The 18,308-nt window shown below is 52.6% G+C and overlaps 1 protein-coding gene across 1 annotated transcript in view; it reads left to right on the forward strand.

Annotated features, from left to right (window-relative positions):
• RUNX3 (RUNX family transcription factor 3) overlaps positions 1–18,308 on the forward strand; it is a 41,689-nt gene that overhangs the window by 17,049 nt on the left and 6,332 nt on the right. Inside the window, exon 4 of the mRNA XM_072885027.1 lies at positions 8,526–8,690. Within this exon, the coding sequence (XP_072741128.1) occupies positions 8,526–8,690 (165 nt within the window). The remainder of the gene's footprint in view (positions 1–8,525; positions 8,691–18,308) is intronic.

An 18,308-nucleotide genomic window follows, 5' to 3' on the forward strand; every position in this document is an offset into this window, starting at 1 on the left:
TAATTTTGCTTAAAAATGACCACTATTTTCTAAGCGAAGCAGTATTGGGAGTCAGAATAGGGAAATTATTTTTGCTCGCATTGTACAAAGAAATCTTTGTTGAAATAGGTTGCAACACCTCCTGCTTTTGAAAACATCGGGAAAACCCCAGGCCGTGATTCTCAGCTGGGGTAGAAGAGGCATACCTGCTCCTGCTTTGAAAAGAAATCTGAATCGGAGAAGTGAGCATTGATAGTGTATTTGGAGAAGATTAAACTGGAGCAAAAGGATCCTCTGGTGGTTGGGGATGTTTGGAGAATTAAGTTTCATTGAAGGCTTCTTGCAGAAGGATGTTGGCAGTGCTTCGATGCCGTGCGCGGGGGGCGAGTTGTGCCAGGTGCTGTACAAATAAATAGCAAAAGAAATTCCTGCGGGCTCCAGCGGTGTGGCCCAAACGGAGCTGTGCAAAGGGACGAGCGGGCTGGGGCGCGATGCAGGTGATGGGACACATCGGCACTAAAAAGGAGTATTTTGGAGCATTGCAGCAAGGTTGTTGGTGAGCTTCACTCCTTCGCAAAGGGGCAGTGCTTTGCCCTGTGCCTCAGTTTACCCATTTGTAAAGTGGATCTAATAACCTGCTGGGCAGCAGGTGATGTGGGAGCATTGCACGTATGCGGAGGTTGTCGTCGGTGGGGATTTATTGAGCTGTAGCTGGGACTACATGTTGCAGGTTTATTAATGCAATGCGGCCCCGCTTCCCTCGGGCGGGATTTGCAAGCTCGGGAGGACAGTGCGAAGGGTCACGGATTGGAAAAGAGGAAAAAAAACAAAAAGTCAATGCTAAAAGGCAAGTTTCATTTCAGGGAAGATGACAGCTAAAGGAGCAGAACTATCAAACAAAACCACAAGATCACATCAGATGTCAGGGCAGGACACATCTCGTTTCTCCCTCTCGAAAGGGCTTATCAGCGCAACCAATCACTTTAATGATGTGGCGGAGGGAGGAAGAGGATTTGACTCAGAGTGAGATGAAATTTAGTTCCTAAGACCCTTCTCTTCCGCTGCCGGAGACCAGTCACCTGTTCTGCAATCAGCCAGAGATAAATCATATCCTGCAGCGGAAGGTGCTTAGACATGATTTTGCATTATTTTATCTTACCCTTTCCAGTGAATCTACGCACTGTCGTGGGAGAGGGGGAGAGAGGGGAGGGAAGAAGAGGGACCCAGCAGCGGAGAGCAGCCCCGGTGCCCATCTCAGCCTCCGAGCCTTTGCACCGAGGACGACGGCAGCGGGAAGGCACCGAGCAGCCCAGCCCCGTGCCTCCCTGCGTGGAGGTTCCCAGCTGAGCACATCCCAAAACCACGCGCGGGAGCAGGCAGCCACGGAGCCCGGCGCGGCCCCCCTGCCTGCAGATAGCCCCTGCACAGCTCTGGTTTTTTGGCTTAGGAAGAGCAGCGTTGCAGGGAGGATTAAGGGTGCCGTGCAGGTAGCATTGCTCCGGGGCTCTTGCTTATAGCGTTGCGCTGTGTGTGCTGGCAAAGCTCGGCAGGAGCTGTAATTATCCGACATACCAGCCAGTCTCTGGAGATGGAGCTTGGAGCTCAATCCTGGGATCGAGGGATATTAACGTTCAAATGTCAGGGCTCGGCTCCAGCTCTGTCCTAGGGCAAAGGGGAAACCCAGCGCTCAGCATCCTCAAACCTTGGGAAAGTTTGTGTCTGATCTGGGTTGCGCTGCGTTACCGAGAGCACGAGATCGGCTGGCAAAACGCTGCTCTGTCCGGTCAGCTGCCGTGTGGCCCCGCAGCGTCCGATACATCTCATCTCCCTGAGCTGTGCCACGGCACATTCCTCGCACAGGTCTGAACCCAGCAGATGGTCCTCCCCATCCTGGGCAGAGTATCCTTAACCAGTGTCACCCAAAGGAATTTGATGTGCTTGCCCTAATGGAACAGGTTATTAACTGGGAAAAACCAGCTATACTGGTACCACGCAGGTCCCATTTCAAGTTGTTAGATAGCAGGCATTAACTCACTGTAAATTGGCATCACTCCACTGATCTACGTAGCGACAGCTAATATATGCAGTTGAAAATCTGATCTCAGACGTGACTGAGGCAATACCAGCTGGATGTACTTGAGACCTGTCTGCTTCTTCCCAAGCACCCAGCTTTGAAATCTTTGAATCAGGGGTTTTGCTTAATTCCATGAGAACTGGATTACAGCCCATAAATGAATTTTGCCTTCCTGGAAATGGGAGCAACTGCAGAGAAGTCAGCGAGGCTGGTGGTTTTTGCACCCTGATATGAAAGCTGCTGTATTTCCCGCAGATGTGCACCGATCTGATAGTTTGTGACACACGGGGTGAAATTTTCAGATCTGCAAATCAAAACTTTTAAAAACCACCTCGTTCGCCCTGCAGTCTCAGAGACAGATTTGCAGAGGTCTTCAAGGATGGAAAGATGCAGGAAAGCACTTGCGGGGATTTTCAGCAAGGCATGAGTGGACTACATGCTTAAACCTGATGAATTTTACCCAGTCTGCTGCTGAGAATGCCCCCAGCTTTACCTGTGCTGTAAAGTGCTTTAAATACTTTTACAAATCCAGAAAGACTCAGTCTCCCCGCTGAAGCCCTGGGAACGGGGAGCCTGTGTCCTTCAGGAATTTGTGCCGAAGTTGCATGGGAATTTGGGGGTGATGTTCCTTTTGATTTGAACATGGGCCACAGCCCTCGCATCCCCGGAGCTGTTGGAAATGCTACCCTAGATTTCTGTTTAAATACCTGAATTAATGCCCTGCTTTGGTTTCCTTCCAGAGGGCTTAGTTTTGGGGTCTCCCAGCGTTATAAAAGGCCACAACAGGATTTATCAGAAGCTGCCCTGCTTGCAAGGCCTCCCATCGCAGGGCGGGCAGGGCGAGAGGCAGAGGCAAAGTCAAGGGACTCACCCGTAAGTGAGAGGAGATTAGGGGCTTGCAAAGCCAGCTAATCAATACCAGGCTGCCTAGAACGAACATCTCTCCCGCTGCTGGAGCTTCAGACAGTAAAAAACCTACTGTAAATGCAACATATCTCTGTGCTTCCTGCCAGCTGGCCGGGAGCCAGCCTATTTCCTTCAAAAAGAGGGATATTTATTTTCATCCTTTTAGAGGCAGCCAATTCATCTCAGACCACCACCAGCTAAAAAAGCTTTATAAATTAGCAGCCTTTTTTTTTTTTTTTTTTTGGGGTGTGTGTGTGTGTGTATTCTCTCCCCCACCCCCTTAAATATTATTTTCCTTTCCTTGTTCAAGTCGGTGTAAATCCTCTGCCAGGACATGCGAGCCGAGGCGCATTGCGACACACTCCCCTTTCTCTCAAAGCTGGAGAAAGACAGTAGCGGTAGTGTCTCACGAAAGCCAGAGGAAACCAAAGCAAAGCCTCGCCGTGACTGATTCTCTTTCCAAATGGCGTAAGCAGGCCAACTTCAAACATGTGAATAATGAGTTATCTGTGCTTGACTTTGTTCGGCAGCAGAAGAGACGGTTCCTTCTAACGTTTTCCTCCTGCTCCCTCCTGTGAACTTCTGGGCTTCAACTTTTAGAAGTGGGCTGAAGTAGCGCTGGCACTTGCCAGCTGCTGCTGCTCACCGGAGCTCGGTGGAGATCTCCATCCTCCTCCGTGGAGACGTCATGTTTGAGTCCCTTCCAGCTGCCGGCACTGCGGGCAGCCCAGTTCCCATCTCCATGCTGTCCTCCCCTCCCTCTTTCGCTGGCTGTGGGGCTCCACCAAATTCTTCTTGGCCGGGAATTTCCCATGGTGAGTCTCTAGCCGGAGGTGGGTTTCCAGGGAAAAGCTGAGGGACGTTCACGTCTTGTGTTATAGGTGCGCAAAGATGAAACCACCCCAACATCTTCTGTAAGGGACAGGCCTGCTGTTCCCATAACACAGGCGTTTCACATGTGGCTTGTTTCTGGAGCACATGCTGGGACTTGACAGTCTAGCCGAGACTCAGACTGGGAAAAAATTCAACCCTCTGTAGAGGATTGGCGTGCCTCTCTGAAGTACCTATTTGGAGGGCTACAAGAGGGATTTGAAAGGTGTTTTGTGCATTGAGCCGAAGTTTTATCCGCTGCCGATTGCTTTCTTGTGGTCCATTCTCATGGACATGTAGAGACTGAGCCACTGGGTTGTGTGTGGCATGGCTGCGCGGGCTGCTCCTGGTGAGCTCCTTCCCGGCTAAGCCGTAGAGTTTGGCTGTTCGTATTTGAGCAGAGCCTTGGGTGAAGGGTGGTGGGAGCTTGCCGGTGGGATGCTTGGAGCCTTGCTTTCAAGGTGGATGAGTGGGGGCCTCTGTGGCCGCTGATGGCTCGGCTCGAGCTGCTGCCCCAGCCCACGCTACCGTCTCCTGGTTCTTGTCTCCTCCTCAGTGGAGCTAAGGAAATGATCTGCAAATGTCTGTGTTAATGAACATCCCCCCCGAGCTGAAACGCTCTGCGTTTCCTTCGCTCCAGCTTGCCGCCAGTGTTTCGCAGCAAGACGCCTGGGGAGGGCCAAGCCACTTCCCACCATCTGCTCTCCCGTCCTTTGGTAGCATGGGGCTACGGCGGGGGACGGGGATGAACGTGACACCCAAATCCGAACCCGCTGAGGGCAGAGAGCAGGCCGTGCAGCTCCTGACAGTAACCCTATATGCATCTAAACACAGATAAATCGGGTGGCCGCAAGCCCCAGGCACCCCAGAGGGTGTTTTTTCAAATCAAATCTGCCAGCTCAGAGATTTTCCTATCACTCAAGCCATGACGTTCCTGGAGTCCCTTTCTACCTTTGATCAACTTTATATCCTCCATCTCAGTAATCTGGGGAAATAAGCTGCTTTTGGTGAACGCTGTGGACACCCCCGCCCCCTCACTGCCTGGAAACCCCATCCAGGTCCCAGCTTCGGAAGCCACATCAGGTTGCACGCTCCTAGAAGGAAGAGCAGGGTCTGTTTGGTCTTTGAAATGTTTTAATGCAGAAAGCATGTCTTCAAATCATAGCTTTGAGGGCCCGTGCTCCGGTGCGGCGCACACTGTTTCGCTGTCTGCATTCCAAGAAAACACCCAAAACTTCCAGTATGCTTCTTATTACCAGCCTAAAGTGTCAAATTCACATTGGCTCTTCCAGCTGGGAAGTGTTCAATGGGATCGTTTGTTTGATATGCTGATACAGATCTTGTTATTACATCAGGATCGTAGGTGATCTGTCAATGTTTACATCATGTCATACTCAATATCGGAGTTAACTGATTCGGAAACCCGATCCAGCGTTAAAACCCTTGCGCTGTTGACAAGAAGTGCCTAAGGTCAGTAGCTGCCATCATTTTATAGTACTAAGGACTCTTGTTTCCATAAATATTGACCTGCAAGCCAGTGCTAGCACAGCTGGAAATGCAGTGCAAAATCTCCAACCCAACAGCAGGTTTCATGCCCCAAAAATTCACAGGTCGGGGTGATTAAGGCTTCTCAGACAGATTTCTGGGGATGAGGTCTAGAGGTGTTTGAAGTCGATTGAAAATCTGCCCACTGGCTTCGGGAGGCTTTGAGTCAGTCCTTGGGTTAAGCTAGAAACCACCTTCCTCTTCTCTAAGGTATGAGCTATTGTTCACTTGATGGCATTGGTTTCCTCTCCGTGACAGCTGTGGGTAGATGGGGAAGGGCTTTTAATGAAGCCAACCGCTGCAGAAATTAAAAAGCTCAGGTTGTTCTGATGAAAGAAACCCATTAATAGCAATTCTCTCTTGCGTGACAAAGTCTGACGTCCCTAGCTCTAAGTGACAAGCGGCAGGAAGTCCTGGGGAGACAGCCTGTACCAAAGAGGGTTGGCAGTCCAAGCTGGTGGTTTTTAACTCATTCGCTGCTTGTTTCATACAGTTTAGCGCTGCCTGATCCCTCCCTGTGTAGATGGGGTGGGATACGAACCGGAGAGGGTCTAGGAGAGCCGGGAAGGGCCCTGATCCCACCGCAGCTCTCCTCTGGGCTTTCATTCCTAAATGAGCCCCTGTGTTTGCCTTGACTTGTATTTGCATCAAGTTTTCTACTTTCTTTTTATCAGGATAGTTTTAGGTTTGGGGGGTTTTTGCTGGTAATTGCTGGATCTCCCCACAAACCAGCTCCTTTCCGAGGGTGTAAGAACAGCACTGCTATTTACTTGAGGCTTAAAAACCCCACGGGGCTGTGCCCGCGTTCAGACTGCATGGGGACCGGAGCAACCACAGTGCAGCATGATGCAGCCACATGAAGCCCTCGGTTAAGTCGTACGGCTGAATAATCTTTAAAAACATTACCAGCATAGAGATCACTTGATTTATTTTTCAGGATTTTCTCCATCACATGCCAGATACTACCACAGGATAGGGTTTCAGCTGAGATAGAAGCCGAGAATTTAATTTCCATTAAATTTCTGTGGAACTTGGTCTTTGAAGTCCTTTTGGCTTCTCTGCTAAGCTCTGCCTGAGAAAACTGGTTAAAGGAAAACTGTAAATCTATTTTTCTTCTACTCTGCCCAAATGTATACTCAAATAAGAAAATGTGGACCAAAACAAGACACCTCACTGCACACACTTTGCCCCTTGGGGAAAGCACAAATACCATGTGACAGATGCTGCTCACGTCTCCGAAGGCCCTCAGATAACGCAGAGATGCCCGAGGTCTAGGGACGCATGGAGAAGATCGTTTATGGTGTTGATTTGAGGTTTCCTTCGTTTACTTCGCACAGCAGGGAAAATACATCTTCAAAATACCGCTGGGTTTTGCTTTCTGCTGGGAGTTCGTCCTTACCAAGTTTTGCTCTCTGGCGTCAGCGCGGTTTCATTCGGTTTGGACTTTTACACACCCAGGAGCCTGGGGATTATAGAGTTTTGGGGGATGGTGGGGCTCACCTGGATGTGGAGCTCCCAGAGGGGACAAAGCCCCTCAAAAACTGTGCTGGGGGCAGTTGGCTGTTGGGATACCCGTGGAACCGTGGCAGGGAGCTCAGCTGGGAGGGCGAGATCCGCTCCGGAGTCGATGCTCTCCCCTCCCGTCTGAGCCGTCCGGCGTCTCTGCAGACAGCCTGGCAAGTGCAGCCTGAGCATGGCGAGCCAAGCAAATGCAAGATCAGAAGATATCAGACATCAGATTTACAGAGGGGGAAGTCTGGGGACTTTCTGTGACGTTGTTATAAATTGACACTGAGCTCGCACTACGCAGATGTGGGGGGGGGAAGGAGGAGCAGCGCGAGCAAGAGGTGGCTGCGTTTTTCACCTCTCAAATGCATCGCTTTTCTTCTTCAAAGGCACCAAGAACTGAGCTTGACTTGGTGGATGCTGGCCATAGGGCTGGATCTGATAAGGCTCAGCTCTCAGAAGAGCTGCAGAAGGGTTTCTTCCCAGCTCCTCTCCTACCTCCCCGGCGTGCCTGCACATCTCCGGTGCCCCCGAGCTCTGCTCTTGATTACGCCGGGATAAGGCGTTTGCCACCTTGGGAAGGTCCTTTCCTGACAGGTGCAAAGAGCTGGGGGTGTTGGACAGCCGTCTGGCTGTAGCAGGTAAAGAGCAAGGAGAATCCAAGGTCTGAACCTGGCACTGGTGTAAAACTGAAGCGGCTCCGGCTTCTCTGGAGTCCTTCCAGCTTTGTGCGGGTGTAACTGAGACTGGAATCCGGCCCAGAGAGAGTGAGGCTGTTCGGCAATGATTAATATAGTAAAATGCGAAAGTTATGTATCAAGTGTATTTCATGCGCCTCTTGCCTCGGGACAATTAGCATAAATTTAATAATTATTGCCCTGTTCCAGCAGCTGCTACCTAAGGAGCTGGGAGTGCTTTACAAATGCTCATTAGTTGCTGCCCTGCCCGGGGGAGGTGGGTGAATCGTTTCCCCATTTTACGGGTAGGAAAAGAGGAACAGAAAAGAAGCAAAGTGAGATGGCCAAGGTGCGGTGCCGTGGCCGGGCTGCTCCTTCCCTCCTGCACCCCTCCTGCACCCTCTCCAGCCCTGCTTGGCTCTGGTCCCATTGGGTGGGCAGAGCTGGGGAGGAGGCTGGAGAAAGACGAGAGTTTATTCTTTGTGCACTGAGGAAATGCTCTATAAAATACTTAAAATTCAATGTTTCCTTTGCCGGTTCCCCAGTCATCACCCTGCCAGGAGATGGGGTTTCTCCTGCCGTGCACGTGTCTCCCCTCCTTGTTCGGAGCGAGTGAGGGCTGGTGTAGGCTGGTCACTCGGGCACGGTGCAGGGCATCCTGACCCTGGTGCCTGCAACCTGCTCCTCGATCGGACGCTGACTTGCCAGATGATCTGGGGCATCCCGCACGGGTCGGTCTGTGTCTGTTCTTCAGCAGGCTTCATCCGTCTGAACTGTGAGCTCTTCCCGCGTGTGCGTGCTGTGCAAAGCCCCCGGGGAGCCGATCTCTGCTGGGGCCACCACACATTTACCCCCGTGCGAATAATAGCAAACCGCGAAGATGGAGGCTGCGCTGACTTTGTGTTTAACCAGGGCACTCTAGCCAAAGGATAACTGATTAGATATCAGACTCTCTTATCATATTCCAGGGCACAGACAAAAGCTAGAAGACCAAGCCAAACCCTTCACCGACCGCTACGGGGAGTTGGAACGGCTGCGCCAGTCCATGAGAGTCACCCCAACAACACCCAACCCCCGCGGATCCCTCAGCACCCCAAGCCACTTTGGGTCCCAGGCTCAAACTCCAATACAAGGTAACTGGCTGGGTGCCCCAGCCTGGCGTCGCACCCCGAACCCTTGTGCTCCCGACACGGCCGGGCAGGGAGCGGAGCCGTCCCGGCCGAGCAAGCCTCCCTCTGGATGGTATTTTAGGGCTGGAGCCCAGCTCTCCCCCGGGTAAGGAGCCCTGCCTTGGGGGACAAGCCAGGGAGGGGTTTGGTTGGGTTTCTTGACCCTGGAAGCCTTTTTGCACCCGTTAAATCAGCAGACGGCTGCTGAATCATAAACCCAGGCAATTTCACTCTGTGCACCATTAGATACGGGGTCTTAGGAAAAAACCGAGCAGTTTCAGCAGGAACGCGAGGGAGATCAGAGCAACATACTTTGAATCCAGTAGCTTCTTTGACATGAAGGCACCCGCGTAGACGGTTAAGCATCAACTAGAAAGGGTGTATTATACTTTACATGCTAATCCAAATGGTTTCTTATCTTGTTGCATTGTGTTTATGCCAAGTCTGGTGATCCATCACCCAACTCCAGCATAATTCCCCACACGTATGCACACCTGCATGGGCGCACGCGTGCGCACACACACACACGGAGGCTTTGCTCTTCCCATATTTGCCATCAGCATAGCCGAGCCCTCGGGCGTTCCCCGTCAATCTGCATCGTAGCTTGTTGCCAGGAAAGAGGTAGGAATTGCCACCAGAATTACCCGAGAGAGGTCAGTCTGCTAATTCCCATGCACCTGAATTCCAGCCCCAAACTAAGCATTGCATTTGAAAATATCCAGCTGCCTTGCTGCTCCCGGCTTTCTGCACTCCTCAGCACAGCCAGATGCCACCAGGATCTATTAAGAGAGACCGTTCTCCTGTCCGCACGTGAGACGTGCTCCTTTTCCATGCATTTTTAATCTCGGTGGTGTTTTCCTTTGAAAATCAGCAGCAATACTACCGGGGATTTAAGGGATAGTATTTAAGCTGTTTGCATGTTGAGTTTTGGTGAAAAGTGGCCCTTTTTGGAAGGTTTCATGTGAAAAGTGCCAAAAGCCTTTGTGTTGCATTTTCAGAAGTGACGTAGATGTTTGAAAACCTCAGTGTCATTGGCAAAGAGGGTGTCTCGGGCGCAAAAACATGTTTGAAAACGTTACCCAAACTGTAAAAGCTGCCCCGCTCCTCCCAACCAAAATTACAGGGAAAATTTAATTTATTTCTCATTGAAATGCAAATCTTTATGCTTGGCATTTTCATTGATATTAGCACAGTTTATGAGAAGAACCCGGGCATTTTGTGTAGGATTATCATTTGATTTTTGTTAAAAAAAGCAAGAGGCAGAGAGAGAAAGAGTTTTATAGGCTCGTCCCATTGGCTGCATAATAAAGAAAGAGATTCTTGGGGGAAGAAAAAAAGATGCGTATTTTAAATTAGCACAGTCCCCTGTAGTGCCAGAAACCCAAAGAGCGTTGTTTGGAGCAAAGAATCAGGTGATGACACAAATTCAACAAGAAAAAAATGAAACTGGCCACAAGCTACCGTCCGTGCCAAATTCCCAAATGTCAAGTGACAGCAGGAGTGGAGACACACAAAATTAGCCATCTAAAATCATTCCTGCGGAGTGAATCCAAAGTAGCAGGAATGCTGCAAAAGGCAGTTCGTGCACGCTCTGCTCTTGGCTCCCTTGTTCCCAAGTTGGAGGAACTGTCTTAAAATTACTGTGGGTTCTTACCAGCGTAACTGGGAGCAGAATCAGCTCAGTAATTTTAATCCCAGCCCTGTCCTTTTGACACAACACTGGCTATAACCAATCATAATAATAATAATAATAATAAAAAACCCCTCTTTCTCTCACACACACATGGCTTATTCACAAAGATCATAATTTTTGCCCAAGCAAGTGGAGCCTGGCCCATGCCAAGAATAACACAGGAGTTAACAGGCCTGTAATTCTCGCGACTTGGCACGTTCTTAGGTAACACACACGAGAAGCCGATTAGCAAAAAGCATAACAAGATATTGGTTAGGAGGGCCAAACGGGGCAGGCTGGAGTTCATCCGGCCCCTGCTATCCTTTACCTGGGTGCTTCCCAACCTTAATGTTTTTAGCATCTTTGCATCCCTGTGCAGGGATTAAAAGGGGCCCACCGAGAGACGGAGAGGCAGGTTTTCCCTCCGCAAGCACCTACGCCCGGCAGCCCTCCGCTCGTGTGCCGGAGGTGGTTGGCCTCCCAGTTCTGCTGACCGAGCAGTTTGCACAAGCGCTTCCTAATCCGCTTCTGGCAAAACCAGGCTGGGGAGCTGAGATGCTCAGAAAGGGCCTTGGCCACCGAGGGGGGATTCAGGCACCTCAAATCCCTGAACACAGTACACGGAGTTTGTGCTTTGAAGCAGACAGACGCGTAGGAGACGGCGTTTATCTTTGGGAGGAATCGGGGTCCTCTGGAGATGTGTTTGCTCTGGCCCAGTCCAGTCTTTCCTCCTCGGGAGCGAAGGCTGTGGCCGCAGTGGAGATCACGGCAAGGATGCTGGTGTAAATGGGAGAAGAACCTGGCCCTCAGCCGTTTGCAGAAGCCTTTCAGTAAAGCAGCCCCTGGAGGTTATAAATAGCCCCCATGTAAAACGATCATCCTGAGGTTAAATGGTCTCAAACCAAAAACCTCCCGGTAAGAGAAACCCGATCATTTCTGAAGGGCATGCCAGGAAACATGGGAGGAGAGCGTGCTCAGCACCGTGGCCGAGCGGGTCAGATCCTGCTCTCGCGCTGGTTTCCCACTGCCCAGTGTCAGTGTATTTCAGTGGCTTCAGTCTTGCCTTACCTTGTGCAGACGGGCAGAGAATCAATCCCTTCCCATGCCTGTCTGCAAACGGGACGGACTTTTGCAGCCCTCCACACACCGGATTTCATTCCCTTTTCCACTGCTTTGGGGGGAAAAAATAGGATAATTCTGGGTTCACCCTGGTGTAGCTGTGATGAGAATCTGGCTCGGTAGCCGGGCAGGTAGGACAGGCAGACCGTCATCTAGCATCAGCCCGTGCTGCTGCCCTGGCTTCAGCAGAGCAGAGCCATTTGCCTCCGTTGAGGATTTGGCCAGTAGTTCTCCAGTGAGGTCTGGAAAATCTGAGGTTTTGAAATCCCGGCTCTCCCGTCTCCACAGCGAGACACCAAGCTGTCATTAGGATGGCTTGAAATGGTTCCTTATTACGGGGCACGCAAAGCCAGAGCCTTGCGTGCTTGCTTCATTTTGAGTTTTGTCTTCTAGCTTAAAAAAAAAAATCAAGTAGCTCTCAAAAGTGAAGCAAGATGTTAAAGGAACTTGCTTCTGCCCGCCTTCGGCTGCTTCTCGGGGTCCCTTTGCTCTGGGGAAGTGGGATGGTGACAGATACACGTCCTCCCGTGGAGAACCGGGATGGTCCTCGCAGCCCCCAATTCTCCGTGCGACGCTTCGCCCTTGCCCATGTTTCAGCAGTGGTTCATGCTGAACCATTTTATTCCCATTGCAACAGAGGAGGACCGCCCACGCAGCCGGCTCCTGTGTTCTAGCTTTGTGGTGGAAACATCTTCAACCACTCAAAAGCAATTGTGTGCATTGTCCGGCAACATGTAGGGGCCTTGTGTACACGAGGACAATTGCAAAGTGATTTTAAATTTGATCTACTCAGTAACAGAGCAAGCTGTTTTGATTAATGCACTTACCATCCCCTTGCACACTCTTCCTATTGCTCCAGCGAGAGCAAATTCCCTTGGCTTCGCAGGGAGAACAGTAAACGCTGGATCCTTTTGCAAACTCCATTCTGCCTCTTCCAGCCTTAGCATCTGCTGAACGGTTTGGGAGACGTTGTCTTTGCTGGTGCAGAGCTTTCAGATCTCCTGAGCTTTCAGAGCTCAGCTTTAACCAGCTTGATTTCCAATCCATTACTTGAAGCCAGTGCAACATTTTTAACATAGGCCAGTCCTCAGCAGAATGCTTCACCATATGCATTTGAAGTAAAAATCTCTCTCTCTTTTTCTTTTTAAATATAAATTTTTAAAGTATTACATTACTTTTAAGAAGCCTCTTGGCATAGGCAGCGAGTGCCCTATTGTTTCCGAAATGCAACGTGGCTGCTCTGAGGTTAAGTCCTGAATTATGGGCCCAGCAAATACACTGAATTGCTGCTTCCTAATCCCTGTCCAGATCGACTTATGGTTTCTTTAAAATATCCGTTTCTTAATGGATAAAAACATTCTACCATGGGCAGAGATTAAATTGTTTCCAAAGGAAGCTAGGCAAGCATTAGTGGGAAGAAAACACATTGCGGGATTCAGCTTCAGCCTCAAAGGAAGGAACACGCTTAAGATGGGTTTCCTGCCTGCTTTCAGGCTCCGCAGGCTTCTGTGCCTATCTTTAAACTGCTTTTCTGCTCCTCTCAATTACATCTGCCCGCTGCGCAGCGGATGTCCCTGAGATGAATTTGGCATGTAACAGTCAAAGCCGAACCACAGGCCAGTGCTGGACGAGAGCATCCCCCAAGAGAGAGTCCAAGCACCCGCGACCACTGCTTTGGCCACCGACGTGCAGCCGCCTCCGTCTCCCAGCCACAGCTCAGGGTGCTGGATCGCTGCAGTTCCTACAAAATAGCAGACGAGCGAAATAGCAGACGAGCGAGCTTGCAACGAGCCTGGCTGAATTTGCCTCAGGCTCCAGGGATGCCATCCTGCCTTTGACGTGGGATTTTCGCTATGCTGGCATCCTCGCTGCCAGATTCAGACTGCCGATGGGGAGCCTCCAGCCCGGGGTCCCGCTGCAGGAGGGCACTGCCCGCATTGCCGGGCTGCTTGGCCGCGGTGCAGCCCAGGAGCGGCAGAGCAGGGCTGGAGCCCGATCCTATCACCCCATCAGCCTCCCCTATCCGCCTGCCGCTCCGCAGTGGGTTTCCCATGGCAGACTTGGCCTGGTCCAAACCTGCTCGGCAGGCAAGGTGGTCTAGCTGCAGGCTGGGTTGTAAATGCAGCAACTTCCTTTTATGTAGTCAGGGCTTGTTAATTTTTTTTAATACCCTTTGAATACAGGTAAAGAGCAAAGCGCAGGCAGGCCAGAGGGAGTGCCTGCAATCAAGGGAGCGTTTCCCTTTCAGCCCACCCACCCGCTCCAATTAGCACCGTTAGCTTATTCATTAGCTTTGCGGGATGGAGCAGCAGGGATGGAGCCCGATGCGGTGCGTGCCGGGCAGGGGGATGCGGGCAGAGGAGGGCTCTGGGGATGGCGAGGGGAAGAGAGGGGCTGTCACGGAAGAGGAAGCTGAGAAAGCCTGGCTTGTTTAGTCTAGGAAAAGGCAGGCTGGGAGCGGAGCTGATTGCTCTGTATAAATACATCCAGGGGGTAAACATCGGGGAGGGAGAGGAGCTAATGTAAGCTATGAAGGACAGTGCTGGCACAGGAGATGGGGCTGAACTGGCCCTGAATAAATCCGGACTGGATGTTAGAAGCAGGGTCCTCCCCAGAAGAGCAGGATGGGTCCAACGAACGGCTGGGAGCATCCCAAGGGACCTTGAAGAGTTCGCAGAGGAGGTCGAGGTGTGGTGCATGATTCACTGAGCTGGGAATACCTGGGAATTTCCCTGCCTCACAGCCCTGCCCGCCTGTATAGACCGCGAGGCTGTTGCCCAGCATATTTTGGGGTCTGACTGAAAGTGCTGGGAGAGGACCCAGGAGAGCGGAGTTAGGGTTGGCGATGCTCACGGGGTAGCTCTGGGGGCTGCGTGTGTGCCTGCACGGCAGCACACGGTGCTTGGAGAGAATTAGAAAACTGAGCAGCAGACGTGCTCGGCAATCTTGAGGTGGTGCCTGGCGATGCTGCGATAAGCGACATGTGTGTTGTTGTGTTTTGGTTTGGGGTTTGGTGGTGTTTTTTTTTTTTTTCAAACTCTGCAGAGGAAGTACTTGCACCCAGTTTGTGAGCTGGTTATATCAGATACAGAACAATTGCTCCATGGGCGTGTAACAACGGATGCTGTTCACACCCTCATTTTTTTTCAAGACCTCCCCTCCTCCCCCAAAATAAATTTTGCTCTATTTTTTGTGGGGTGGGAGGAAGGGGCCGTTTTCTTTTTTAGTTGGCTCTGACTTGGAAACGAATGAACTTGTTCACATATGTGACAGAGGCGTGAGAGCGTGCCTGCCTGCGTGGGTGGGGAGGAGAGCGGCGCCTTCTCTAGAGATGAGCTGGGTCTTCAGAGATCAAATGCATCTCGTGCACCTTCCCGTACAGAGCAGATTCTCTCCATCTTTGGCCTCCTGCCCCTCCGTGCTCCCAGATGGAGCCGTTACGATCAGGGGAAGGAAGCGGAGAGGAAGAGAGGTCAGAAAAACGCTGAAAGACAACTTGGAGGTCCAAGCATCACAGAAACTAGTAGAGAAAAAATAGCCAAAGGTATATACAGAGAGAGAACTTCTGTCCCTGCTCCGTCTCGCACATGCATGCGTATTATATACATAAGCATAAAGTATCATTAGTGTTTACATTGTCGTCAATCATCATGGCATAAGACAGGAAAGGAGGTTTTTTTTCCCCCGGGCTATATTTTTCATGACAATTTTGCAAGGCACGTATATGCATATAAATAAAACGGTGATATATGGCCAGGCTGAAGATATTTATATATTCTATACACTTGGAGAGTGCCACACTATCAAGTTCCCTTTAAATTTCCTTTATTCTCTCTGCGTGTGCCACACACTGTGAGTATTTGTGTGTGTTGTGTAATATACACACATGCTTAGGTTTAGTGCTGACTTTATTCAATAAGCCACTGCGTGTTCCCCACATCTCTAAAATGGGGACCAGAGGGGGATATCTTGGGGGCTGTGGAATTGCTCAGGTTCCATACGTCACTGCACGGCCCCAGATGATCTGATCATCTCCTGCTGCTGGACCCGGAGCCCCAGCGCTGTGCTCTGCGCGCGTGCCCTGGGTGAGCTCGTTGTTCAGTTGTCCCTCAAAGCTCTTCCCGTGCTGCAGCAGGGTCCTGACGTTGCTTTTGCCGCCCTTTCCTCTCTCCAGGCAGAACAGATATTTTCCTGAGTTAGGAAGCAGTGGAAGCCCCCACTGCTTCTCTGGGATGGGTGCACGTCAGCGCTGTTAGTCCTTAAAACCTCTTGCAGGGTCCATTGCCTCCACTCCACAAAGGCTTCCAGGGGACTCAGAGCACATCCACCAGTCCTGACCCAGCAAGGGCGCAGGGACCAGTTTCACCCCATCCAAGGCAGCTCCCAAACCCGGCATGGTCTTCAGGGAGGTGGCTGAACACACCCAGAGAAACCTCTGTGGTCGGCAGCCTCGTGAACCAGCCTTCCCACCTCCGTGCTCACAACCAGCCCTCGCCGCCCTGCCCGGCTCTGCCACTAACCCGCCGAGGTTCAGCTCCCGTCACCGCGCAGGCGCTCAGAGCCAGCTCTCTGCGTTTATCTCCTTGCTGTCCACCCAAGAAAAGACCCGTATTGTCTCCAAGGCGAAAAGAAAGCTGCTGTGTCACTTGAGTGCGGTTGTTTTATCTGGAAAGGGGCTGAGTGCCTTTGAAAGCCTGTTTCTATCCGGCTCCACGTGCGGGGGGACTTGGGGGTCCTCAAAAGGTGCAAATCGCAGCTGCACAATTAAATAACGGGGTGTGTCCCGGCCTCCGCAGTCCCCTGGGCAGCACAGCCCTAACGAGGAGACAGTGGCATTACTAATCAGGGCTTTGACCTTTACATGGCTTTTATTTAATACACATTCCACACTTCCCCAAACTCCCATCCAAAACATTGACATTTCCGCTGATAGATTGGGTCAGATTTTGGAGTAGTTGGGGGACTCAATTCACTCTTACAATGGTTAAATTCTTACAGCTAAATGGGCTTATTCAGTTAGTGCAGCAGCTGGTGTGATTTCGAGAAGAAAATAAACATTTCCTTCAAATATTTTGATTGGCAACTGGACAACTGAAATACTCAAGCTCAGATTGCCAGGGTCCAAAAAAGCAAATGGGGGCTGGACGGCGAGTAAGCGAGGCAAACCGTAGTAAATCCTCCGAGGCAGCACTACCACGCAGATGTGTGTGTGAGATGCGCTGGGCTCTGCCTGTGCTGGGGAAGGGGACAGCGAGATGTGATTTTTAAAGCACGTTGTCGGCTGTGATTTCGAAGGGAGCGTGGGGCCCGAGGGTACAGCGTCACCCGCTCCTATTTCCCTGGCATTTGCTTAGCGTGTTGCTTGCTGCGGGTTGCCGTTTGATGGCTGGCTGAGTGTGACGGAGGGTTGCTTTGCTGCTGAGTTAGGTGGTTATGGAGGGTATGAATGGCGATTTTTTATTTGGACCTTGCTGGGGCTATTTCAGCGGGCATCTCCTCAGATGCAGGGCAGGAGGGCCAATTGCCTTCGGACTGGGTGGCAGGCATGGGGCTGTGCGGCTCCGACCTGCATGGATCCGTGAGGTGGAGGAGCACCCCTGAGGTGAGGGTGCTGAGATGGATGGGCAGCCCTGAGGAGGAGGAGATGGGATGGAGGGGCATCCGTGAGGCGAGGGAGCTGAGATGGATGGGCAGTCGTGAGACAAGGGCTGAGATGGAGGGGCAGCCCTGAGGCGAGGGCTGAGATGGAGGGGCAGTCATGAGACAGGGGCTGAGACAGAGGGGCAGTCCTGAGGCGAGGGCTGAGATGGAGGGACAGCCCTGAGGTGAAGGAGACACGATGGATGGGCAGCCCTGAGGTGAAGGAGATGGGATGGAGGGGCAGCCTTGAGGCGAGGGCCGAGATGGAGGGGCAGCCCTGAGGTGAAGGAGGCGGGATAGAGGGGCAGCCCTGAGGCGAGGGCTGAGATGGAGGGGCAGTCGTGGGGCGAGGGCTGAAATAAAGGGGCAGCCTTGAGGCGAGGACTGGGATGGAGGGGCAACCCTGAGGGTGAGGGCGCTGAGATGGAGGGGCAGCCCTGGCTGAAGGAGACGGGATGGAGGGGCAGCCTTGAGGCGAGGACTGGGATGGAGGGGCAGCCCAGAGGTGATGGCGCTGAGGTGGAGGAGGGACCCCGCCTTGAGGGCGCTGGGACGGCGCAGGGCTCTCCGCCGCGCTGGCGGCCCGGGCCCGCTCCCGCCGCGCCGGGTGTCGTCCCCGCCTGGCGGCTCCCCCCGCCGAGCGCGGGCGGCAGCGAGGCCGGCGCGGCCGCGGCTCCCTCTACCGGCCGCCTCCCGCCTCCCGCCGCGGGCCCGGCGGCCGTTGCCCCCTGCTGGCGGCGGGACGGACCCCGGCCGCGGGCTTCCCCTCAGCCGGCCGGCGCGGAGCCGCGTCGCGGCCGCCTGCCCCGGCCCTGGGCCCTGCGGGGAGCCGGGGTCGCCGCCGAGCCCCGTGGCGGGCCGCGCCGCGGACGACATGGCGGTGCTTAACGAGGGGGAACCGCTCTCCATCAGGCAGCTCCGTGCCTCGGCGCGGCGACGGCCGCCTCAGCCCCGTGCGGCCGGGGCGGCTCTCCCGCCTGGGTGTGGCGGTGGGGAGCAGGGGCGGACGGGCTTCGCCTCCCCGGGGGGCCACGGGAAAAAAGAGACCGATTATACGGCAGAGCAGCCCGGTGTCTGGTGGCTACAGCCTGGGACGGCCAACCCCTCCCAGGTAACACAGAGACAAAATACACAAGTGAGTATTGTTTTTT

Source organism: Ciconia boyciana, chromosome 21 (genome assembly GCF_034638445.1).
Source record: "Ciconia boyciana chromosome 21, ASM3463844v1, whole genome shotgun sequence".
Taxonomy (NCBI): domain Eukaryota; kingdom Metazoa; phylum Chordata; class Aves; order Ciconiiformes; family Ciconiidae; genus Ciconia; species Ciconia boyciana.